This window comes from Leptidea sinapis, chromosome 16 (genome assembly GCF_905404315.1).
Source record: "Leptidea sinapis chromosome 16, ilLepSina1.1, whole genome shotgun sequence".
Lineage (NCBI taxonomy): Eukaryota > Metazoa > Arthropoda > Insecta > Lepidoptera > Pieridae > Leptidea > Leptidea sinapis.
In genome coordinates this window covers 9,145,663-9,172,509 of record NC_066280.1, presented here as the reverse complement: position 1 = coordinate 9,172,509, position 26,847 = coordinate 9,145,663, and the positions used below count along the sequence as shown (strand labels likewise).

The 26,847-nt window shown below is 36.8% G+C and overlaps 2 protein-coding genes across 2 annotated transcripts in view; one reads left to right on the top strand and one right to left on the bottom strand.

Annotated features, from left to right (window-relative positions):
• Positions 1-26,847, bottom strand: part of LOC126968663 (uncharacterized) — a 109,593-nt gene that overhangs the window by 1,357 nt on the left and 81,389 nt on the right. Inside the window, exons 11-23 of the mRNA XM_050813694.1 lie at positions 23,714-23,857; positions 22,335-22,422; positions 19,565-19,682; positions 16,922-17,145; positions 15,003-15,209; positions 13,049-13,132; positions 10,552-10,668; positions 6,411-6,548; positions 4,439-4,590; positions 3,168-3,222; positions 2,730-2,908; positions 1,476-1,550; positions 979-1,096 (exon numbers count right to left, since the gene is read on the bottom strand). Coding sequence (XP_050669651.1) covers positions 979-1,096; positions 1,476-1,550; positions 2,730-2,908; positions 3,168-3,222; positions 4,439-4,590; positions 6,411-6,548; positions 10,552-10,668; positions 13,049-13,132; positions 15,003-15,209; positions 16,922-17,145; positions 19,565-19,682; positions 22,335-22,422; positions 23,714-23,857 — 1,699 coding nt within the window. The remainder of the gene's footprint in view (positions 1-978; positions 1,097-1,475; positions 1,551-2,729; positions 2,909-3,167; positions 3,223-4,438; positions 4,591-6,410; positions 6,549-10,551; positions 10,669-13,048; positions 13,133-15,002; positions 15,210-16,921; positions 17,146-19,564; positions 19,683-22,334; positions 22,423-23,713; positions 23,858-26,847) is intronic.
• On the top strand, positions 7,475-9,443 carry LOC126968728 (uncharacterized). The gene is made up of 2 exons (XM_050813831.1): positions 7,475-7,787; positions 8,514-9,443. Exons 1-2 carry the CDS (start codon positions 7,498-7,500, stop codon positions 9,226-9,228), a joined length of 1,005 nt encoding a protein of 334 aa, XP_050669788.1. The 5' UTR covers positions 7,475-7,497; the 3' UTR covers positions 9,229-9,443.

Sequence of the window (26,847 nt, the reverse complement as noted above, 5' to 3'; positions counted from 1 at the left end):
GGAGCGCCGCCGCCGCCCGCCGCGCCGTTCGCACGGCCGCCGAACACTGGCGTCAATCATCGCACTTAAGATTAGTTCTCACTTTCGAAGAATTTAATGAAATTATTATTTTATGTAAGCATTCAATTATAAATGTCCCCCCAAAAATATTAAAAGTAGTAAGTAAAGAGTCATTTTGAAAATATCTTAAAAAGCATCCCACGCTTTTTCGAATGGTTTTCGTGAGTATTTTTTTACCTGATATTCTTTTTTGCTTTTTTAGTCCTACAACGATGATAGTTAAAAAGCAACAAATTATCTATCGCAAATATTCTTACAAGGATAATGCGACAAACTATTTAAATTATTGCAATGTGATCGGTCCTTGATAAGTATGCAAGATATCCAATAATTTAATCCAACGTTCTAACGGGGTCGAAGATGACGTTAACATATTCCGTTACATACAACAGTAGTTGTTGTTACCCACCGACCTGGTCATTAAATTAAAATACGATCAATTAAAAATTATGTTAGCTCCAGCCCTTTAAAAAAAAACTATTTCGAATGGGATGGAACTAAGTAGTCGTAAACATTTATCTACACCCATGCGTTAAATCCACTATTAAATATTCTTAACAGTTAGCTTATTGCCACCATTAAAACTCAATGTCCTAATAACCATTACATCATCCAAACGAGTGTTGTAATAAAATTCAGAACAACATTTAATCATCTGTTTTCATAATAACACTCCTGCATCATATCACTCATAATAACAGGACTTGCTTTTTTAATGTTAGCAGTAAGCTGTTTCAGAATATTTTATAGAGGATTCATATTATGAGTGAAGATAAAGGCTTGTATGCAACTGTTGATAATTAGGTATCAAACCACTCATGTGATATTATTATCACAACCCACATTCGTGTTTTAATACCCCATGTTACACAACTGTTGTATAAATAGCTATTGTATTATTCAACATAAATTACAAACCTGTGGGTAGATTCGAAGGTGGATGATATAGATTGATAACGTCGGGTGAACTTGCAGAGAATGTCAATAGTAGGTTCTCGTTCACTTCGCGTAGTGTGCTACTCGATATTTCGTATATCTATAAACATACCAATGTAATTAATATAATCAACGCACGAGTAATGATTAACGACAACTTAAAGGCTAAGTTAGATAAGACAGGTCATTTATCAGCAATTCCATTCCATTTCAAAAAAAGCTTGATAAAAACAAAAAAAAAACATCAAAGAAATTCTAGTATTAGAAAGTAAACTTATAAAATAATCTTATTATAATGTCCAGGATTATTTTGTATTTAAGAATATAAGTCTTTTGCAGTAAAGGATAATGAAGCTATTGTTGACTTGATTTGAAAATGTAACATTCCAAACATATTTCGGAAATCATTGGATGTCGCGTCCATTAAAATCTAATGAAATAAATACACAAACTTTGTGTTCAATATTAATTTTAGTTACCTGCTCCCATTCAATGTTGGTATCGAGTAGATCCGGCGTAATAACTGAGGCGTAATTTGCAGATTCACATGGCACCTGCAAATTTTACTTTAGTTTTATTCAATTGCTTTTCATCAATAATAATTTGGAACGCGTATAAAGTAAAGTTAGTGCGGTCAGTCGATTTCTTGCGAGCCACATGTATTGCGCTAGTTGATATTAAGTTTTTCACTTCACTATCAATTCTGCAATATCACCGTTTGTCTCTGTCGATTTTTAACCAAGATCAAAAAACTTTGACATTGCTAAACGACACCTAACTTTACTAAATTACAGCATGCGGACGGTTGGCTTAGTTGTTATGCGCGCTGGAATGTATGTCGGTATACACACCTGAGCGTGCGGTTTCTAATCCCGCATCGTACATAAATTTTGGTAATAATTAAATTTGTATATTTAACCCCGAAGTGAGGAATATCATTTAAAATAACAGACACCTATGTTGTTATTGGCCTCAATACAGCTTCCCAAGGAGTAGGTCTAAAAATAAACATGGACAAGACGAAGATCATGTCTAATGCCCATGTCGCACCTACTCCCGTAACAGTTGGGAACTGTACTCTCGAAATTGTTGACGAGTACGTCTACCTTGGACAAATAATCCTGTTGGGCAGGTTCAATTTCGGGAAAGAGGTCACTCGTCGAATCCAACTCGGATGGGCAGCGTTCGGGAAGCTCCGTAAAATCTTCTCGTCCAAAATACCAGTGTCTGAAGACGAAGGTTTTTAACCAATTTGTGTTGCCAGTGATCACATCCGGAACACACACGGGGTCGCTTACTATGGGCCTTATGAGAAAGATCACTGTCGCTCAGCGGGCAATGGAGAGGGCTATGCTCGGAGTTTCCCTGCGAGATCGAATCAGAAATGAGGAGATCCGCAGGAGAACCAAAGCCAACCAAAGCCCAAATGATTGCAAAGCTGAAGTGGCAGTGGGCAGGGCACATAGCTCGGCGGACAGATAGCCGTTGGGGCAGTTAAGTCCTCGAATGGCGATCACGTACCGGAAGGCGTAGTGTCGGTAGGCCCCCCACAAGATGGACATACGATCTGGTCAAGATCGCTGCAATACGTTGGATGAGGGCAGCGCAGGAGCGATCGTCGTGGAGATCTTTGGGGGAAGCCTTTGTTCAGCTGTGGACGTCTGCCGGTACGCTACGATAACAACTAAGCAAATATGTTGTATAGTTTGCGGAATCGTGTAGCCCCAACATACCTGGCAGGGCAGGTCGGGAGCGTGTGCGGCCAGGTGTAGCGCCACCGGCCCGCTCAGTGCGGGCGCGCGGTACACTCGCACGCCGCACACGCGCACGCCGCCGCGGGCGCGCTGCGGGCTCGGCCGCGCCGCGTCTCCCAACAGCACGCTGAACGGTGTCGCCTTGCGGACCAAGATACCTGAACAACGTTCACATGTCAACTTATTGCTCTTTATAACAAATTATTATGTATAAATTATTACGAATATATTATGTATTTTTGGAGTCGGTGACAGCCAAGTTAGTTTTATAACTACATACATACTATGACCGTGAAAGTTAATACCAGAACTATAATCCTTATTTGTCACAATTTTTTACTAAATAAGTAATAAAATAAAACAATCATCATTGATTGTATTGAAAAATGTGAGTAACGATGTAAGTTTGTTACTAACCTTGAATGGGTAGGGATAAAGTCTCTATTTCTCGCCCGTTAACATAAACTGTGACCTGAGAAAAAGAAAATATAAATTTCAATTCAAATTAAGACAAAGTTTATCACAGTATCGTAAATTGCTCGTTCAACACTTTTGTAGGTTTGCTGAGATGCAGACGACTCAGGTCCAAGTAGCGCAAGGCAGAACAGATTTTGTAATATATGTACGTAGTAAGAGCTACGTCCACTGAGGCGCAAACACGTACGGCGTAAACATGTGTCTGTCCTGCTCTGTGTCTCGTTGTAGCGCTGGCACAGATTTCTGTTCGATGCGTGCATTGTTTTCACCGCTTATTCAACTTTATACACATGTTCGTTGTGTCTAGCTAATTCTTATTTTGTTGCCGTGACATATCACTAACTTTAATTAGCGCATAGTGAACCTTGTTTGTATGATACTAATCATCCAGATTATTTAAAAAAGACATTAAAAGTGTTACAATGGGTAATCAATTATTGCAAAGATTTCCTTTGCAAAAAAAAAGACGTTGAAAAGAATCTAGAAACAACCTCTTGCAGCCGCCTCAGCTAGCCAAGAAACCTTGTGTTTTCAAATAATTTTTAAAATCTGTAATAGCAAACCTATTTGACCTAATCCTTTTTCTATAAACCTCTGAACTCATTTTACTCGTCAAATCGAACACGTGTATTTTTTTTTATATGAGAGGGGGTAAACGGGCAAGAGGCTCACGGGATGGGAAGAGGTGAGGCAACCGCCCATGGACATCCGCAACAACAGAGGTGTCAAGAAATTCGTTGCCGGTCTTTAAGGTATGTTATATGTATATATGTATGCTTTTTTCTTGAAGGTCCCTAAGTCGTATCTGATCGGGAAGACCGCTGCCGTTAGTTGATTCCACAAAGTGGTTGTGCGAGGCAAGAAATTTCGAACAAAACGCGCGGTTGTGGAATGCCAGAAGTCAACGTGATGCGGATGGTATTTTGCACGTAATGTCCGGTGGTTGAATTCGGCCACTGGAATCAACCCGAACCGCTCCTCTGAGCACTCCCCGTGATAAATGCGGAAGAAGATGCAGAGAGAACCCACATCTCTACGCAATGCTAGAGAATCAAGCTGATATTCTTTATACTGAACAACGGAAGTCAACTGAAGAAATATTAGACCTGAATTTGTTCACTACCTCCATTTACCTAGCTCTACGTTTTCCAAAAAATGTAAAGTAAATGTGTCTTGCTGCGTGCCAGCCCTCGCTTGTGGTTGTATGTTACCTGCATGTGCATGTGTCGCTCCAGCAGCGTGTCCGCCAACTGCAGCGCCAGAGCCGACCACTGGCCCGGTGGCAAGGCCCCGCGCACGCGCCCTGCGCACACCGTGCGGTTGGACTCGCTCTCGGGCCGGCTCAGCTTCACCACAATGTCACCTGGTATTACTTATTTATGCAACTGTTGTGTATTAAGGGATATTAAAACACGAACGTGAGTTAAGTATCACATGAGTGTTTTAATACCTAATTATCATAATATTAACAGTTGCATACAAGACTTTATCGACACCCATAATATGAATCCTGTATAAAAGATTCTAAAACAGTTAGCTTACTGCTAACATTAAAAAAGCCAGTCCTAGTAACCATAATAATTTGGATGATCCAAAGGAGTGCTATTCTGACAACGGAAGATATAATTTTGTACTGAATTTCATTACAACACTCGTTTGGATGATGTGATAGTTATTTATGCAACTGTTGTGTAATAAGGGGTATTAAAACACGAATGTGGATTATAGTATCACATGAGTGTTTTAATACATAATTATCAACAGTTGCATACAACACTTTATCTACACCCAGAATATGAATCCTCTAAAAGATTCTGGAACAGTTAGCTTACTGCTAACATTAAAACACCAGTCCTAGTAGTAACCTAATATCATTAATTATTACTGCAAATAAACTAAGTATTAATGAAACAATTATTTATTTTAGTAGTAATTTACATTTTGTATAGTGCAATAATTAAAATTCGAATATAATGTTCTTTTGCAGCGTTTAAAATGAATCGCTCATTTTTTGTAAACAAAACAATAAAAATATTGAAGAAAAATGGCGGGGATTCGAATAACCTAATTTTTTTTCGTCGCGCGACGTTCTGGTAGTTTGGAACGCGCGTAAACGAAAATGTTCTTTTTTTTAAATTTATACAAATACCATGCATCGAGCTATAAGAATGTGGCTGTCTGTTGAAACTCTTTGCGCATGAAGGGATCGAAAAAAAACAAAGGAGTGTTGTTATGAAATTCAGTACAACATAACAAAAAACTCGTTTGGATGATGTAATGGTTATTAGAACATTGGGTGTTTTAATTTTGTCAATAAGCTAACTGTTTCAAAATCTTTAATAGAGGATTTAAAGCATGGCCGTAGATAAAGGTTATTACAACAAGATCCCAGAAAATGTTCAAAACAAATGTATTACGAAATTCAAAAGAACTGTTCAAAAACGTTTGTTTGGATAAGGTTACTATAACATAAATGACTTTCTTAATTATATCACAGATTTGCAATGGAATGACCGACTTCAGGCTATCAAATAATAAATTTTAATGTACGATATTTTTATGAAAAAAATAAACCCCGCTAAATTTCATGGACCCGTTTTTGGTAAGGTCTATGATGTGGTAAGGGTCTGTGGTATACTCTTTCGAAAGGGTGGTAGTTTTTGACTTTCAATTAGTTATTTTTTATTAATCCTATTTTGAATGAAAATATTTTCATTTGAATTTATAATATTCAATCGGTACTTTCATATATTCAAAACCTGTGAAGCGTTATTCTAAGTGACTTCTAATATAAGGTGCAGTATAATATTTTCATGGTTTTAATTGATCGAAATTTGACAACCGTAAAACAAATCCAAATCCTTTTAGCACTAGATTATGTAAATTTTACACTAGACTAAATAGTAATTTTGAGTCAAATATAACGATTACCTAATAGATGTAATTTAAGATATAGAAGGGTCTTTAGGAAAATAGTGATGGATTAGTAGATAAGACTTGTAAGTGTACAGACGCCACTTTTGGATGAATTTAAGTCGAATTTGTGATGACTGTAATAAGTTTGAAAACCGTTTAACTTTTTTTGAAGATGTTCGCAGTCCTCAATCCACTTAGTTGGGCCTAAAATGTTTAAATTGTCTGAGTTATTCGATAATTATGATCGAGGCTTAAAAAGAGACTGACCGGTGACGGGTGCGGCCCACAGTTCGAACACCAGCGAGTCATGACCGATGGACAGTACGTGAAGCAGCTCGCCTGCAGGCAGATCTTTCTGTTTTGCTTGCGGTTGCTCCGCGCTGTCTGGCCATTCGTGTTTGTTCTCTGGAATATTTAAAAGGGCAGAAAGCAATTTAATATTTTCATATCATCTTAATATATATAAATTACGTGACACGTTGTTTGTCCGCGATGGACTCCTAAACTAATGAACGGATTTGAATGGGGATAACTTCATGGAGTGCAGTTTGAACCAACTTGACAAATAGGATAGTTTTTATTTAGATTTGGGATCCATAATTATTTTTATTTTCAATATTTGTTTTGAATGGACATTTTTTTATGAGAGAATTTAGTGACGCACGGTTTGACAGTTCCGCTGTGAAACAATTTCATTATAACAACAGGGAGCATTATTTACGAAATAATTCTTGATGTTTTGAAATATTATTGGCAACTTCCTATAAAACAGTAATTTTTTTATCTGTAAATATATAAAATATTATTTGTAGTTTTATATGTGTCCATTACGATATTTGAATGACTTCGCGCTGCAGTCGGAAAACAAGTTCAATATAAGCACATTGTTATGTTTTTAAAGTGATAACCCTCACTTCTGGAATTAATTACACAAGTAATACTTAAAACAAAATTTTATGAACGATGCGGGACTCGTACCCGCGACCTCTCGCATTCCGTGTGAGCGATCGTTCCAACTGTGCCAACCGTTCGAGTGGCGTATCGTTTATAGAATCTTATATACTTTGTTCAACTCTCAGGTTGTGGCTTCATCTACACTCTACATGTCTATTTTACAGTTGATGACCTGCTCAACCCCCGCACCGTTCACAAGTTACGTTTTCAGTTTTTGTGTAAACAAGTTCAATGCTTGTCGAATGTGATCGTGTCTATCTGCGTGTACGTGTATGTGTGCGTCCACACTGAATGCGCGGTGACTGAGGCCTAGGCGGGTGCGACATGCGGGGGCGTGAGGTGGCCGCAGTGACGCGCGACCTTTCGAAGCGTCTAGACGTTTTATCAGGTGTTGCAAACCATGGACGACGATTTGGTATTTTTACTAGATACTAATCCTATCCTACGATGTGAGGTGCTCAACATGAGAGATGGTGTGCACGAAATAAATAAAAACAGAGAACAATGTGGTGAATTTTATAATTTGTATGAAAAAATGAGATTATATCCTACAAAATTTTTTGAGTACACTAGAATGCCCATATCGACATTTGACTACATTTTAAGTAAAATATCAGATAAAATAACCAAAGAAGATACAAACTTTCGCAAAAGTATTATTCCTAAGGAGAAATTGTTCATAACTCTAAGGTAAGAATAAAACAAGATTTAAATTATTATAATTTTTTATTTATCTAGAAATTAATTCTGTCAGTTGTGTTAAAAGCTGTTGGTAATCATAAAGTTAATAATTATTGTAGTTTCCGGTAGAATACCCTCCTCTATAATTGTCCTCGAACCCCTGATGAGAAGAAAACTGCATCCTTTCTGTCTCATCTATTATGACTTGGGACATTTTATTTCGAATTCGTAACTTCTGTAATTCACTAAATTGCTTCATTTGAGGCAGGAGACTCATGAAAAAATGATAATCGTCACATTTCTCCAGCTGCTCATGAGTAGAGCTCATTTACTGTTCTATTAGATAAATTTTTTTACGTTCACATTCTATAAGCTCATCTCTATAATCTGAGGCAGTTTTGCGCTTTGGCGCATTTGAGCGACTGTTGGTTGATGAACCTGGACTAGTCACATTAGTGAATGTCTCCTCAGTATTATGAGAGGACTCGTTAATGGATTCCGAATCGCTATCATGCAGATTTCCCGTCATGGGTTCGGGTGTTATGTCATCGTTTATAAATTGCATAAGTTGAAAGTATGGCCAGGTACTCTCTATATCGTCACCACCGTCACCAGATCGCGGAGTAGGGAATTTCTTTTTTTCTTTTCGAAACTGATCACGAAGATTTTTCCACTTCTTGCCCAGTTGTTTTTCTGTAACAATAATAATATGTTTAATTCACGTTTATTTTTCAGGTTTCTGTCAACTGGAACCCCGTTTAGAGCACTGGCTTACAGTTTTCGTATGGGGAAAAGTACCCTTGCATCAATAGTTCACGAAACATGCCGTGTTTTATGGACTGAGTTAGTTCCTATTCACATGCCGACACCTACTGAACAACGTCTGAAAGCTATTGCAGAAGATTTTGAAGCTACCTGGAATTTCCCCCACTGCATCGGAGCAATTGATGGGAAACATTGCGAGATAAAAAAACCACCTAAAAGTGGTTCGGCACATTGGAGCTATAAAAAAAGAAATACAATTGTTATGCAAGCTGTAGCTGACGCAAAAAGGAGATTTATAGCAGTTGAAGTTGGCGGTCGAGGCAAGCAAAGTGATGGTGGTACTTTCGTTGCATCAAAACTATACAAACTTATAGAACAAAATAAATACAAAGTTCCTATGCCAAAGAGACTTGCAAATTCTGATGTCGTTGCACCCTTCGTCCTAGTCGGTGATGAAGCATATCCGTTGAAACATTATTTAATGCGTCCTTATCCCGAGCGAGTACTTAATAACGAAAGAAAAAATTTTAATATAAGATTGTCTACCGCTAAACAAACAATCGAGTGCGCATTTGGCATTTTAACATGTAAATGGAGAATATTACTAAAACCTATCGAAACTAACAGGAAAAATGCCTTGTCTATAATAAAAGCTGTAAAACGTGTATATTGCACAATGTTGTAATGGATTTAAACGTCGATGTCGATCTGGATATTGATCATGTGCTGTCTAACCCGCCAATAAATGAAAATCAAAATTATCAGAGAAACCTCGGAGTAAATAATAATCCATCACGAAGAGCAAAAAATGTTAGGATAAAATTCACAAATTATTTCTGGGAACAGTTTTTAAGAATGTAATAAATATATAATATTAAACTTACCTTCACTTTCAGGAAATTGTTCTTTTATTTCTTTCCACAACTTTCTTGTAATACTGCGGTTATTGTGGTGTACATGTTTACTTTGCCATATAGGTGGTTTAGATTGAATTGCACTTATAAACAGTTCAGTATTCAACGCCATTTTACAAAAACGTGTAATTAAATGAAACCAAATAATAAGCAGACGCGCAAACGCCGAGCGACAAGACCGGACTGGTTTGATATCCCCGCCACCCGCGCTTTAAATCGCATGTTGGCTAGGCCCGTAGTGTGGCCAGAAAGCGCGGACACGAACGTTTGAAAACAACGCGCGCTGTCTCGCTCGAGCCCATCGCGCTAGGCTTCCGCCTAAGTCACTGCACTATGGACACAAAGGCGCGTTTCTTGTGTTTGATAATTCGCAACCGCGCTAGGCTCGCAGTCTGGACGCACACTATGAGTATATGGGCGCAAATCGCCACCTACCGTCAATTGTTTGCAACTATTGATATTTATGTTTTAGTTTATCGTTAAAATGAATATATTATTATTGATATATCTGAAATATATAACATTTAAATAGAAATAGCTATTTGTAAACATAAAACTGTTATTTATTAAGGTCTAACTAATTTAATAGACACTGTTTTGACTGTTTGAAGATGTTTGATGTTTCATTTATTGTTAAAATACTAAATTGAATGTATAAATGTTCAAATTAATTTGTATTAGAATTAATATGGTTATTCTGTATCAAACTTTATTATTTTATGCAATAATACTTTCTTAATTGTATTTCGAAACTTGCTTGCAGCGCCATCTTCTTATTTCGTAATGTTTGTTCAAATTAAATGAACAAACTATTATATAAATCATTTGAAGTTATATAAATTCACTAAAACATTTATTGAGCTGTATTTACGAATTATTTTACAATACCTAATTTTATTTATGTTTTAAAAGAAGTTGTATCTACTCTGTTTCATCTATTGTACGGAAGCTATAAAAGCGATTGTTTTATGTGAAGATGGGTTATATCTATACTAGCAGTTGTGCTTCAATAAACTGAGAAATTCTTAGTGATGTATTTCTTCATGATGGACCCTGATCAAGGAAACCCTGGTGTAACGCCGACAAGTACGTACCGTGCGGTGACGTCAGCGCGAGGCTCAGATGCAGAGAGAAGCCATGCAGCCAGGGAGCCCAACCGGCCGCCTCCACGCCGCAGCGGGCCGCACACACGCTCCAAGGAGACACCACGCCTGTTGGAACAATTATCACCCATTATTTATCATATAGACAATATGACAGCAAAAGCTTATAAAATGCTTGGTTTTATATTCAGACAGGGAAATGACTTCAAAAATATTCATACTTTTAATCTATACTAATATTATAATGCTGCAGTGTTTGTTTGTTTGAACGCGCTAATCTCTGGTACTACTGGTCCGATTTGAATGATTATTTCAGTGTTGGGTAGTCCATTTATCGAGGAAGGCTATAGGCTATGTTTTTTTTTTCAAAATTAGGGATCCGTAATAAAATTGCAATTTTGTAACACAAGGTGTAAAATCGAAAACCTATTTTTGCGTGCGCTGCAAAAACTATTGACAATAGAACAAAATGATCTACAGGCTATATTATATATATATATAGGCAATATTTTATTACTTATAAAACTATCGCGTGAATTATACTTTATATGGCAAAACAACGTTTGCCGGGTCAGCTAGTCTTTTACATAATGCTTATGTCAGACCATATTTAGAATATGCTTCGACTGCTTGGAACCCACGTTATGCAAAATATATAGATGCTATAGAAAGTGTACAAAATAAATTTTATTAAAAGATTAAATTATAAGTTTCAAAATTGTAATACCCCTCAATTTAATTACCTATCCCTACAACAGCGTAGAGAATACAGAGATCAAGTTTTCCTTTTCAAAATATTACATGACTTAATTGATTCCAATCGTATTTTAAGTAACATTAAACTTAACTGTCCAAAACATTATACACGTTCTATCGATACATTCTTTATCCCTGTTCGTAGAATTAATTATACTAGCAATTGTTTTATTATAAGAGTATGCAACACTTATAATAATAATTATAGTCGCTTAGACATTTTTCATAGCAGCTATCGAACTTTTACTAAAAAAATCAAAGAATATCTTAAACATCCTTAAAATATGTCCAACCGATAAATTTGATAAATTTTGTTTCATTTGTATTTTTTGTGTACTTCTTTCGCCTTATATTTAATTGTATATCAAATCGTTATATTTTGTATTATTCACTTCTCCTTTGTTTATATTTAAGTGGAAACTTTATTGGCTTGTGAAATATAAATTATGTGTTACAACGTGTATATAACTTAAGCTGTTTGTTTTCCAATATATAAATAAATTATTTAAAAAAACTTGGTTACATAATTCTACTGCTATCATTTATGAAACCGATACCGATAGTATAATAATTAAAGTGAACTTCAGCAGTATGGATGCTTTACAATATTTCTAGTTCTTGGCTAAATTATTTCATTATTAATAAGCATTAAAGGTATTGTCAAACATAAATGCGAACCGAAAGCGAAGCGTTGCCGGACTATGTGTATTCGTGTCTATGTTTTGTAAATAAACACAACCGTCGCGCTTCGCGTCTCTCATTCTCTCTCTGTTTGACGTCAGTCATACAAAGCCAGCTAATACAACTATCTCGCTCACGCCTCGCTTCGCGCTTTCGCCTTTGGTTTGTGCTGGCGTGACACTCCTTTCGGTTCGCCACGTATTCGGTTAGCATTCGCTTTACTATGTGACTAGAACCAAACGATACTATATAATATAATGAAATGAAAACGCTCCACCCGCACTGTGTGACAATAGCTTTATTGTTGATACCAATCCGTAAAATTTATACTATCATCAGAATTCGGCTAGAACCATGCTACGTTGCACAACTCAAACGTCGTAACTGAAAACTACAAACTTGGTCCTAGGAGAGATTCTTGGGACTGACAAATAAATGTAATGTTACACTTAAAAGTGTAACTGTTCATGATGAACCTTTACTACACTACCACTTAACTGTGACTTAAATCAAAATGGGATGAGATTAGACATCAATTCAGTTCAGTTAAGATTTAAATCAACTTTAACGTTAACAGCAACACTGACTTTAACATAGACTGCGGAATGTGTTGCACCATCGTATTCCATGGCATAGGTAAAGTTAAAAAGTGACAAACATATTATTTTTTATGAAAATAAGGGACGAGACGAGCAGGATTTTCAGCTGATGGAAATTAATACGCCCTGTATATTAAAATGCAGTGCCGCTCAGGATTCTTAAAAATCGCAAATATTCTGAGCGGCACTACAAGTTAAGTCTCATTTTCCCAGATATTTTACTAGCCACAGCGCCCTTCAGACCGAAACACAGTAATGTTAATACATTGCTGCTTCATAGCAGAAATAGGCACAGTTGTGGTACCTATAATCTAGCCGGTATCCTAGGAAAAGAGCCTCCCAATGTTGGAAAGAAGGTATAGTGGAAAAACCCACTGCTCTATTCTGCAGGGATGTGTTTTTTGATAAAACTATTTTTAATGGCTATAATATAATAATCGTGGTCAGGTAACCTGCTCGTGAGTGTTGGTGGTGCAGCCTCCGGGCCGTAGCTTCCGCTAGCTGCCTCCCCGCACTCTCCTCGTATTGCATCTCCTCTGAATACACATTAAAACATATTATAGTCTAACATTATCTTTGAACTAAGAAGCATTACATATTTATACCACTCATGATATGTTGAGGATCAATTTGACTTCATACCTGTAGGCGGATGCTATAATGATCTCAATGACGCCGTTAAGTCACCTTCACTTACTTATATCTGAGGATGAGGGTGGTGATCTTTGCGAAAATATTCTTGAATTTGTGAATCAAATAAATGAGGGTAGTGAATATATTGATGAACCAATGAAAACTCAAGTTAACAATACTTGTGAAGAAGTAACAATTTGCACTGATGAGGATATTGGTGTTTCTATTTCAAGGAAAAGTCTTATTGAATCTGTACCACAAAAGTTAATGACTTCAATTAGAGAAACATCACATCTCAAACCATGCGACATAGGTGTCCCAATATCACGACACTTACTAAAAACTCAAACGGAATCAACCAAATATGACCATTCAATTGATAAAATCACAAACTCTCATTTAATAAATGACTTACGCCCGTTCCCAATATACTATCTGCAGATAGAGTTAAATTACTACCTTCAACTATCAGTTATTAGCTGTCAATAATCTGACGCTGTCCCAATATGCCCGATAAGTCATTCTTATCGCCTTATATTGGGACGCGTGAATTGCAATTTTCATCCAAACTTTATATCGCTGGTAAGCTATACGTCGTCCAATTGAGACAGCGTGTACGGATAAGGTGAGTAAAACAAATATATCAAGAGTATAAAAGGTCTTGTGATTTCCAGAGTGTCGCCGACTCGTTGAATAAAAGTATATTTGATTTCGAAAACCGAAAACACATTTGTACGACACGGGCTTGAATCAAGGCGGCAACGCTCATGTGATTTGTCTGGGTTGCAAAAGAATGTGGGCGGCGGTGATCACTTAATATTAGGTGACACGTACGCTCCTTTGTCCACCTCTTCCATAAAGAGGCGAGTGTTAAAGTTGATTTTGTTTAAACTGGTTCCGTTATTTTGTAACCAAAGTTCTATTGAACACCCACTCATAAGATTTTTCCTTAAGCTAGATACTAGATACCTACGGTAAGTAATCTTTGCATATTCCTAAGCTCAACTATGACTAGTTGGATACATAGTGCCTACCTTGCTAGAAGACCAATGCACGTCTCTGCAATTGTTCTACCTATTGCACCATCTATGCTTTATAATATTTTCTGTATACAAAAATTAAAAAAAAAAAATCTTTGACAAATTGGACCACATATTGTAAACGCTGAAATTATGATACAGTGGAGTTAAAGGCGATGGTAGGAGGTATTTTTCAGCCTAAGTGGTTTTCAGTGCTTTAGCTTTTAAAGGTTATTGAATTTTTTCGGTAGTCCACAGGGCTCTATTCTAGGCCCACTAATATTCACAATTGTCATAAAAGATATCCAACACTATGACTTAAAAATATATAAAGGGTTGCCTTTAGGGTCTTTACAACATGATCCCAGCACATGTACAAAATAAATGTGTTACAAAATTTATAAGAATTGTTTAAAAAGGGTTGTGTGGGAAATTTTATTATAACATAAACGATTTTCTTAATGATACCACAAACTGGGAATGGAGCAAACACCCTCTTTAATTATATCTTTTTATTGTTCGATATTACATTGTAATCCATATTTTTATTCAAAAAAATCCCACTGAGTTTCTTGCGCCCGTTTTTCTCAGGTCTGAGGCACTCTATTATGATTGGGAGGTCGTTTCTAACGTTCAATAAGTGATTTTAAATCCTATTGCCTCAAATAATATCCTCCGTTGCAGGAGGATATTATTTGATTATGTATGCTCTCGCGTAAGACACACCCGCTAGGTGGTGTCGCTAGGCTCTCACCGGGCGCGGCCAGCGGTACGCAGATGTCGAGCGACACGTGCGGCTGGCGGCGGACGCGTGCGTCACCCAGACGCGCCAGGGCGTCCAACAACGGTCCGAGCGGCGCGCTCTCCGCATTGCACACCCGCAGCAGAGCCGCCAGCTCACATGCCTCCATACTGTCGCTGCCCAGCTTCACCACCAGCTCAACAATACTGCGCTGAAGCTCTGCGGAATTTATATAAGCAATCATTCTTCGAAGCGGTATCTAAACTTTTTCCGTCGATTAATTTAATTTATCTACACCCATGCTTTAAATCATCTATTAAAGATTCTGAAACAGTTCGCTTATTACCAACATTAAAACACCTTATGTCGTAATAACCATTACATCATCCAAACGAGTGTTGTAATGTTGTACTGAATTTCATAACAACACTCCTTGTTTTTTTTTCGATCCCTTCATGCACAAAAAGTTTCAACAAACAGCCACATTATTATTTCTCGATGCGTGATATCTGTATGAATCTCAAAAAAAAAACATTTTCGTTTACGCGCGTGCCACACTACCAGAACGTGGCGCGCCGGAAAAAAAGTAGGTTATTCGAAACCCCGCCATTTTTCTTGAAAAAATGAGCGATTCAAGTTTTGACAGCACACCGCCGGATATTTTAAACGCTGCAAAAGAACATAATATTCAAGTGAATTTTAATAATTTCACTATACAAAATGTAAATTACTACTAAAATAATAATTCTTTCACTAATACTTAGTTTATTTGTATATAATCAGTAATGGGTGATATTAGGTTACTACTAGAACTGGCTGTTTTAATGTTAGCAGTAAGCTAACTGTTTCAGAATCTTTCTGAAGTCTTTTAGAGAATTCATATTCTGGGTGTAGATAAAGTCTTGTATGCAACTGTTGATAATTAGGTATGATAACACTCATGCTCTACTATTATCACACTCGGCTTCGCCTCGTGTGACTAACCTACGTTCTTGTTTTAATACCCCTTATTACACAACAGTTGCATACCAAACCTTGAAATGAGACAGCTTCCTTACGCGGTGTTTCCGATACCACGCCACATTACAGCGTTTTTTTTTTACGGAAAAGGAGGACAAACGATCGTACGAGTCACCTGGTGTTAAATAATGCCGCCGCCCATATTCTCTTGCAACACCAGGGAATCACAAGAGGGTTGCGGGCCTTTCAGGAAGGTGAACGAGCTTTTTTTGAAGGTACTTAGGTCCCGGAATCACCGCACAAGGAAGTTCATACTACAGCTTTATAGTACGTGGAAGAAAGCTTCAAGAAGACCGCACTGTGGAGAACCGCCACACATCCAAATGGTGGGGATGATATCCTAAATTGTGGCGTGTCGTGCGAATGTGGAATTCGGCGGCAGGAATCGGGCTAAACAGCTGTTCGGAACGCTCCCCGTGATAAATGCGGTAGAGGACACACAGTGAAGCAGCGTGTCTACGCAACACCAAGTGATCCAACCAGTTTAAATTTTTTTTTCTATTTTATTTTATTTGCCGATACTACTCCTATGATTCAATGCTATGCAGTATAAGAGGCGTTGATCATTTACCTCCAGGTGAGCCATACACTCGTTTGTTCTCCTCTTGCATAAAAAAAGATTTGCTCAAAAATTTTACTAACGAAAATTTTTTTCCTATGTTATTACTATATATATTTTGCAATTATTTTTTCATTTTAATAGAAAAGAAACAGCTGCAGCTGACACTATTGTCCAATTCATATTACTAAAATTTACAATGTATTGATAAAATTAATTAAATAATTAGATTCATCAAACCATTTACTACATTAAATATTGAATAGATTAAATTGAGGAAGGGGTATGAAAAAGTAATGTCCTAAAAAAGTTATCCATGTACGATACTGAAAATATAAAAAAATGTCATTACCTGCATGCGTGTCATCGTCTACAGACAGCAGGCGCGCAGCGGGTGAGTCACCAGCGAGCAGGCGGTGCAGCAGACGCGGGCGGGGCTGACACGAGCCCGCGGGGGGGGAGGGAGCGAGCCGAGCCGCACACGCCCGCGCCACGCTGCCGCACACGCGCTGTATCTCCGCAATGCTGCTCGACAGTGCGCTCTTCTCCACATCCTTGCTGGACTCCTCCAGCAGTCTACGGATATATTATTCAAATTCAGATTAGGATGTGACATCACTTATTGAAAGTCAAAAACTATCACTCATTCCAAAACAATGCCTTAGACCTGAATGGGCGCAACAAACTCAGCGGGCTGTTTTTTATAGGAAAAATATGTTTACAACGTAATATGGTACAATTAAACTTATCATTTAATAGCCTGAGGGCGGTCGCTCCATTCCCAATGTGTGGTATCATTAAGAAAGTCATTTATATTTATTTTGAATAACGTAATACTTTATACATACATGCTATTAATATTTAAAAAGGCTGTTAGGCATTGTCCTCCTACCACCTGGTTTGTACCAGCACACAGATAACTCAATGGTGTGTAGTCATCGCCAAAGCGTTTCTTTTGCTATATCTGATGTTTGTTCTACCAAACTAATAATATTATCTTGTAGTTAATGACAATCCCGTATAAATATTATTTATTTAAATATTCTTCGTCATTGGCATAAATCTGAAATCGGCTGATCCAAAAGTAGTGATGGACATGTTATATGAACAATGAACATATTGAATAGTGGTGGGCCTAGAATAGCTCCTTGGGTAAGTACGGACCTGATGCAGGTAGCTCTAGAGCAAATCTCATTGAAAACAAATGACTGATGTCTATGTCTGTAGTAGGATGAAAACAACCTCAAACCACCGCCTTTGACTTCATTAGAATAAACGGTCCATAGAATATTGAGGAGGAAGTATGATATTAAAACAATTTTTCAACCCCTCAAAAAGGTGGTCGTTACCTACGTTCACCAAAAGACGGAATACTGTCTTTGTTTACGCTGCAGAAACTCTTATATCGGACAGACAAAACGAGCTATTTCACAACGCATTAAGGAACACATCAGCGCAGTCAAAAATAATGATCCTAAAAAATCTGCATTAGCCGAACACTTTCTAAAAGCCGGTACCAACCATTGGATCGAGCTGCACAACCCACGCGATTTCTGCTGAACGCCAATACATCCCACGGCTTGATAGAGAAGCTATAGAAATTAAAAAGCATCCTAACAATTTTAATAGGGAGGATGGTTTTAGGCTAGCGCAAACGTGTAATCCCGTGGTCTCTCTCTGCAGTACGAATGCAATAAAAAAACCCGGAAGTATGGAAGTCGTCTGTAGTGTGTGTCGTGAATTAGGAAATCAAAGACTAAAACGAACTAGGCACCAAGTGGACAGATTGATGTACTATGAGTGTCAAGTGTTTCTCGCCGCCAGCGCAGTTCCGCCGTGACCACGATTCATGCAATTGGATTGAAATATCAGCATCAAATATATAAAATATATATATCGTGAGTATCCGTCATAATAATTACAATGTTGAAGTTCCGCGATGATAAAAGTTTAAAAACAAATAAACGGTTCACTTTGTAAATGTTTTTAAAATTTACTTCATTAAAAACAGAATGTTATGGGCCAATCTCTCAAAAGGTTAAACTGCAGCTGACAGAAAGAGTAAGACTCGTGTGAGTATCTTGTGCTATCACGGAGCAATAATGTTGAAAATTATAAAAAACAGTATTGATTGGCTCGCAATATCAATACTGTTTTCCATAGTGTGGGCCTTTCAGATAAATTTTATAGAATATAATATATAGTACAATAATAAACGATTATTCTTCAAATAGATCTCTTAGATAACCCATACGGTCGTTAGTCCTTTCTTTTATACTAAAAAAGAGTTCGCCGGCTATTCGAACTTGTCGCACAAAAAGTTAAAATATTGATCAGTGTCACTTATAGATACATATTTCTAAATATAGAAGTTAAAAGGTACCTCGATGCCTCATTTTACAGCGCCTTGATCGATATCTATTTACTGTTCTATTCTATATCTGTTCTATATATTCCTGCAGTCCGTGTAGGGACTCTCGTATTCTTGATCTCTTGTCGAAAGTCTAAATGGAATACTATTATTGCTTATGATAGGTCGAGTGTCTAACTCTCATTTATCTGAGTGTGTGGCACTGACCTCTACTATAAACCACTGGACTGGCGGCTGTCGAAGTGCTTTATGTGTCTGTTTGATATTCGCCATTTTGGCGCTGTTGGCCATGTAGCGGGTGTCTGCGGTACTAAAACTAGTGATGACAACCTCAGCAAACATATATAGATTGCGGGAAACTATTTACAAAAAAATGTGTACTTTATTACGTCGATTCTTGAAGTATAAATAACACGGCAAACGAACGAAATTAATTCAAAATGCAAAAATACTTCAGAGTATTGTACGTTCCTTCGCAGCCATTTGTATTATACGTCAAAATTAGTTCTCTAGACGCTCGCGAGTGGCGCTTCAAATAGGCACAAAAAATTTGCTGTCAAACATATGGAGCTGCCCGTCCAGTGGTATTTGTACAGGTCAGTGGTGTGTGGTCTTTGAACTCACTTGTCGATGAGCTGCGTGAGGATATCGATCACGACGACACACAGCTCCGGGTGCGTCAGCTCTCCGTTTCGCTCGTACTCCGGACATTCCTTACTGATCGTTTCTATACACTTGTCTCCTGCAAGGGAAACACGGATTTTTTTTAAAGTGACCTGCACTCCCGCTTATAACAATTTAGATGTAGGAGATCAGAGCGAGCTCACCTTTCCATAATGTGTTAAATAATAATAAATATCTATTTATTTTCTCCTCACACATATCTTAGAGCTAAAACAGTACAAAAGTGTTACATTTTTTAACAGCTGGTATTTTGTGAGGAGCTGGTGTCTCAGGAAGGTGGACCCTGTATTACAGATCACCAGGACCTCACCCTCAGATATAAGGATCACAATGATTAAAATAGTATACATCTGTACTAGTAGCTAGAAGAGCAACAATAGATAATAACAATAGATGACTTTTTATTATCTATTGTTGCTCTTCTAGCTACTAGTACGACTAGACAGATTCGGTGCTTTAGTGCGCAGCAAGCTAGAAACAGCTATGTGTGTGTGGAATCCGCATGAAAGTACTTATGTACTCCTTCTCGAAAAGGTGCAAAAAGCTTTTCTTAGGTACCTTTACAAACGTACGCATGGATACTACCCCTATATGTATCCCACAAAATTTCTTCTGGGTACATTAGGCTACAACACCCTCGAGGTTAGGCGAAAACGACAGCAGCTCACAGTTATGTGCAGAGTTCTCAGAGGTGATATAGATGCGCCGAGTTTGCATGTTGAGCTGTGTAGAATCTTTGTACCGGACAATTACTGTTCGAGGCGCAAGCATAGATTGTTCTCAAGTCCGACACATCGTACTGTGGCTCGCACCAACTCACCTATACCGAGGTCTCTCTCTGCTCTCAACGCTCTTCTCGAAGCCAACCCTGCTTGTGATTTATTTGCGGATGGATGGCAGACGATTTTAACAGAGTGCTTGCGTTTTTGTGAGAGGAATGGATGAACGGTATTTGGATGTTAATTAATTGTTAGTTATTTACAGTAAACTTTGTATTCATTAACTATTATTTGTGTAATATGTCTAGTTTGTAATTAATTCTTACTTCAATATTGTAATTGGCTTACGCCGTTTTATTAAAGTATAAATAAATAAATAAATAAATTAAATTTGTTAATTACTAGTAATATAACGTGTGTGTGTTTTTGAGTGAGTGTGTGTGTTAAGTAACTCCTTGTTGTGCATTACACTCGTGATAAAAGTTACAGCGAGTGCAAATTTACCAACAAAGCAAATGAAAGATATTAGATATAATAAAATATATTTTGAAATAATGTCATGTCACAGAATTTGGGACCCCCTCCCCCTTGTCGGGCAATGTCACACTTCATCGACCCCCCCACCCCTCCTTCTTAGCGTGTGACGTAATTTATGGATGGATATCATATTGAAAGCAGCGCAGCTAAAATAGCGGCACTATACAGTAAGTCTATTAAAGGATTGCTTCGTTTGAGATGAGTATAAGTACATCTTATATATACAATTCTCGTGTCACAATGTTAGTTAAATTACTCCTCCGAAACGGCTTTACTGATTATTACCAAATTTTATAGGCATATTCAGCAGGTCTGAGAATCGGCTACTATCTATTTTTCACTCCTAAGTGATAAGGGTTGTTCTCCCGTAACATTTTTTTTTGGACAATTTTTTTTATTTTATTTTTCTATAATTTGGCATTAAAAAATTCATACAACCCTAAAGGAGACGGATACCCTTTCATACATTATTGGGCCAAGATGTAAAAGGATGAAATTGGTGTTAATAAATAGCTTATAAATTTAAAAAACATCACTGAGAATTTAAGGATTTTTGGCAATCTGAAAGCAGATTTATAGGAGGTTTTGTAAAATTGAGGTTATGCAATATATGGGCAACAATCTATATTAAAACAGCTGATTTTTGAAATGCGATTGTTTTTTTGTTGTACGATAATGATCATACAAGTATTGCAATATCAGAAGTCAAATAGAAAGAAGGAAAATATCAATAAAACAACGGGAAACACTCAAATGACAAATCGCGTAGGTACGCACAAACGATACAACAAACGAGTGATTGACAATTGACATTCTAGAGAATTCTGTAACTGTCACTGTCAGCACAGATAAAAAATACAGAACGAGATTCAGAATCGACTTTTTCTTTGATCGATTTCTTAGTATGGAATATATGTTATGTTAATTATAATGTATTTTTTTTAACGTACTTTTATTGAATCAATGATCACCAGATGATTCTGGTGCAAGTGGTTTTGGGTTGAATTGTATAAACTCATTCACATTAATCGGTTATAGTAGTCGATATTCCATTTTAATCGTGAATTATATGATAATGAAAACTTAATTTTAAGATTTCTCGTTTTCTAGATTGTGAATCAGGGTATTTTCTATATTTTGAAATAGAAAAATATGACACATTTTTTAAACCACATCTCAACTTATTACATTTTGGCCCAGAAATCCCCGTCTCCTTTTCAACCCTCTACAATCAACACCTATTTTTGTATCTCGATTTTTATACTCTTCTATTCCATCCACAGATCCGCAATAGGGTTGCAAGATGGCAATCGAACCCAATAACTGTAGTACGATATAATATTTGGTAGGTCTGAGAATCGGTTGCATCCCTAAAATTTTTTTTAATTACTTTCTATGGCAATACAACGTTTGCTGGGTCAGCTAGTATAAATTATAATATATTAACACGATACCTGTGACGTGTGTGAATATCGAAGTGTCGGACAACTTGCGCGTTTTAAACATGTTGCCGGTGTCCAGCTTGCTCAGTTCCACGTCGGCCTGTGACGAACATACATACTACATATTACACTCACTTTGTCATCAAACATTCAAAGATATTTTCTTAGTTAATCTATACGTCTAGATAGTCTCTTGCTGTTAGACAACCAATAAAAACAGGCCAGGAATATTACTTTAGTGTGCGTGACAAGCTACGTCTTATACTCGCGATTTGTATGACACTTTGTGTTAGTGTGCGTGTATTGCTCAAAATAGAGGTAGGTCTAAAGGTCTTTTCGACGTTCTCACAGCTGTCATAGTATATCTAGACGTATAAATGATATATCGATCGATCTAAAATTGAAACTAACATCTAATGAGTTTACCTATGGCAGTTCATGTCAAAACTGAATGTCTACTGGGAAAAGAACTGCAAAGAAAAACCGAGCACAACATTAATGCAATTTTATTTTACAGGCTTGAATAACATGAAATACAATTTTTATTGGTTGCCTATGTTGGGCTGAGCACTGAGCAGTTTGAAAGAAGAAAAAGAAACAAAGAAAAAATGTTTATTTACATTCTGATTTTAGTTCTTAAAGTTATACTAATCTAATTATGATCTAATGACGCCAATGGGCCCCCAACTCAGTATAGTTGTGGTTTCGAATGAATCCAAAACGCTGGTCTTCCGTGGAAACCCAGAGAGCGCTACTAACGTACAGTCCTGTCACACGAAGGTTTCCAAACTATTAATTATCTATGAGCACAGAGCACAAAAAATAGTGAAACTAGGTTTAATAATCAACAACATAATAACCTATAAATTGTAACTACCTATAGACCGACACGGGCCAAATAACTTTGTATAGGAACAACGGCGACATTATTGTTAGCGATTGTATTCAATAAGCAGACGGATATATAGTCTTATTTTTTATGGAACCGACTGATAAAATCACCGAACCAAGAGTGATTCTATTTATACACAACAAAAGAATAAGTCGCAATAATCTCGCACATTCTATTCAGTAACAAAAAAGAAAGCATGTTTTTGTAAACAACTATGTTCCTTTTAAGATTCCTTTACGTCGGTTATAGCCCGAACACATGATCGAATTTGGTATCGCATTATCGGACGCGAATGTCCATCGCACAAAATTATTATTATTACCATCCGGACCGTACCGAGTACGACGCCGGACCATATTTGATGCTAGGCGCCCACCGGACCGTCCGATGTTCTGGCCGTACCAAATTCGACAATGTGTTAGGCTATTACCTATCGAATTGTTTAAATCTCGCGCACATTAGGGTGACCTTCGGAACATTATTATTACAGAGTAGTGACCTCATATCCGTCGTCGGGCAGGCTCGCAAGCGTGGCATGCACGTCCGAGTGGTCGCTGGCGTACGGGCCACACGCGCTCTCCTCGCTCGCCGAGCAGTCCGCCGAGCTATCGCTCGACACGTATGTGCTCGCTGCTGATACAGGCTGAAAGTTAATAGTAATAATTAAAATACATAATGTTACGATAAATACTATTTAATATTATAAATGTGAAAGTTTGTATGTCTGGATGTATGTTTGAACTTCTTTAACGCAAAAACTACTGAATGGATTTTGATGAAACTTTACAATAATATAGCTTACACACCAGAATAACACATAGGCTATCATTTATAAAACTATCGCGTGAATTATACTTTATATGGCAAAACAACGTTTGCCGGGACAGCTAGTTAATATTATAAATGTGAAAGTTTGTATGCCTGGATGTATGTTTGAACTTCTTTAACGCAATAACTACTGAATGGATTTTGATGAAACTTTACAATAATATAGCTTACACACCAGAATAACACATAGGCTATCATTTATAAAACTATCGCGTGAATTATACTATATATGGCAAAACAACGTTTGCCGGGACAGCTAGTACATAATAATAGTAATTGGATCCAGGGGACACGTTAATCGTCATAACGGTTCAAAGCACCGTCACTATGATTAAAACCGGTATCCAATAGCGCATAATTAAAACCATTTCTTAACGGCTTTATTTTTATAAATAATAATTATATGTCTACATTAAATAAAAAAAAAAACATATTTTCTTTACATTTCTATCTTTAATAGACATTGCGAAAAAGTATATATTAACTTTCACAGTATGAGCCATCTTAATCATTTAATCTAGATAAGAATTGTATGAAAAATTATTTACTGTTTACCAATAATATTTAACATGACATAGTTTTGTTATTTTTGTAAAGAAAACTGTATAATGCTTGTAATAAATTAAAAATTATTACAAACAATGGCGAGGTAACCTAGCCTTAAACGAATATACTTAAAACCGCTTCATGCGCTCCATTTGAGTATATTTTATACGATAATTTATACGACGCATGATAACAAGCCAGGTTTTGTTTAGTGCACATGACAGCTACGTCTTACACTCGCAGTACGTCAGTCAATTTTGTTTTAGTGAGCGTGCGTTTGCTTAAAATAGACGATAACAGTTGGCCGCTTTTTTTCGACCCTGATTCCGAGTAATTTAATCAAAATATTTGCGGAGTTTTAAAACATCCTGCTTTCGTTTTTTCAGTCGATAAAATCTTCATTTTTTTAGCATTAATATTAACAATAACCACTTCTTTCTACACTAATAGTGTTTTTGCGGCTATCTATAAACGCAGACGAGATTATTATTTAAAATTTGTAATATACTCCCAATAAGTAAAAAGCACAAATACCTTTTAGCCTTAAATAACCATGACTCTCAACGCCCATCCTTAATTAGTCATAATCATGGCACCCGTTCGATGACATCAGGCAAACTTGAAGTACCTAGAGTAAACAATTACTTTGGCGATAGAACTTTAAAGAAAATAATACCATATCTGTTTAATAGTTTGCCAGACGACATCCGACGGGAACCAAACAAAAATAAATTTAAAAAACTATTGAATCAATATTTATTGTTGTAGTAACATTTATAAAATAGGCTTTAAGATTTATTTTATGAGACTCGCTCGATCCTGTAGACAAACTGTGTAAACAGTTTTACAGGACTTTGTATTATTTTAAGAAGACACTGTATATTTATAAATAAATAAATAAAAAAAAAAGAAGTAAGGATGTGAATATTTTGTCAATGTTATTATGTTGTTCGAGCGAAATGAAGCAGTTTAAATTCCAAAAATTGTTGCAACAATAATTAAACACGTGATGTTTTTAATAAATTCTTAATTTATATTTTATTTCTTCTTTCTTATTTCATACAATCTAGTATTTCTTGTAATTTACTGATTTAGGGAAATGTTTATTCACTTGCAACATTATTTGGCTGTGTGTGCGCGTGTTGGCGCATGTAAGTACGTGACGCTCACGCACACATTGATTATAATGTTACTTCTATATTGACAGGAACTATGAATGAAACTATCGTTCTGAGCGTTATTATTATATGGTTGCTCGTAATAGTTCTGACGTTGTCCGCAAAATTAACCAAACAAATAAATAAATGAAACAAACCTGTATAGAATATATTGTTATCTATCCGAGATGCGGAATTTGACAAACACGTACAATACAGCCGTCACATGAAAGTCCTTATCTAGTAAGTAATATAAATTTTATGAGTCCAAGCATAACCCGCCGATAACCCGGACGAAATGTGAAAGGATCACTCACAAACAAGTCGAGATCTCGACCAGATAATGCCGCCGTTTATAACGACTAACAGATCATATTATATACAAGAATGTTATGTACTCCTCGGTGAACACAATTAGGTACTTAATACACAAATAAAATTTGAAAACAAAATTTTATGAACGATGCGGGACTCGACCCCGGAGTTGGTAAGAGCGCTCGCATGGAACGCGAGAGGTCGCGGGTTTGATCCGGCATCGTTCACAAAATTTTGTTTTCAGTTTTATTTGTGTAATTAATACCATAAGTGTGGGTTATCACTTTAACAAATTGTTTACAGAAACATATAACAAGGCGCTGGGTATATTTTTGGAACGAAGTTCCTTACGGCAAGCTTGGAGGAGATAGGGATTTTGCTGCGCGACCACACTGACAAAAACGTGAGACTGAAAACGTAAAAAAACATACTAAGCTATACACAAGCGAATAGTGTATATTTCTCTTACTCTCCTTACTCTTTCTCCCTATTTGTTGTTTCCTGGAAATATTTTGTTTTTTTAATTTTTTCTTTGATATATTGACCGACTTGAAATATTTATTTTTAAACTTTGTCCGTTGAAGTTTCACTTCTACCAGAGTCTTAAGAAACTCAAAAGTCATCCAACGAAGATGTCTAGACGTGGCAATCATCGTTTTCGAGGTTTTCGTGAGTGTCAAATGTCAATTATGAATATGACATGTATTTCGAGATCCAAGATGGCGGATGTGACTTTTTCAATGACACCAATATGGGTATCATTTTAGAGGTTTGCGTGAGTGTCAAT

Coding starts and splice junctions, on each gene's coding strand:
- LOC126968728 (XM_050813831.1), top strand. CDS start 7,498: ATGGACGACGATTTGGTATTTTTACTAGATACTAATCCTATCCTACGA. Junction 7,788..8,513: donor AAATTGTTCATAACTCTAAG/GTAAGAATAAAA, acceptor TTTATTTTTCAG/GTTTCTGTCAACTGGAACCC.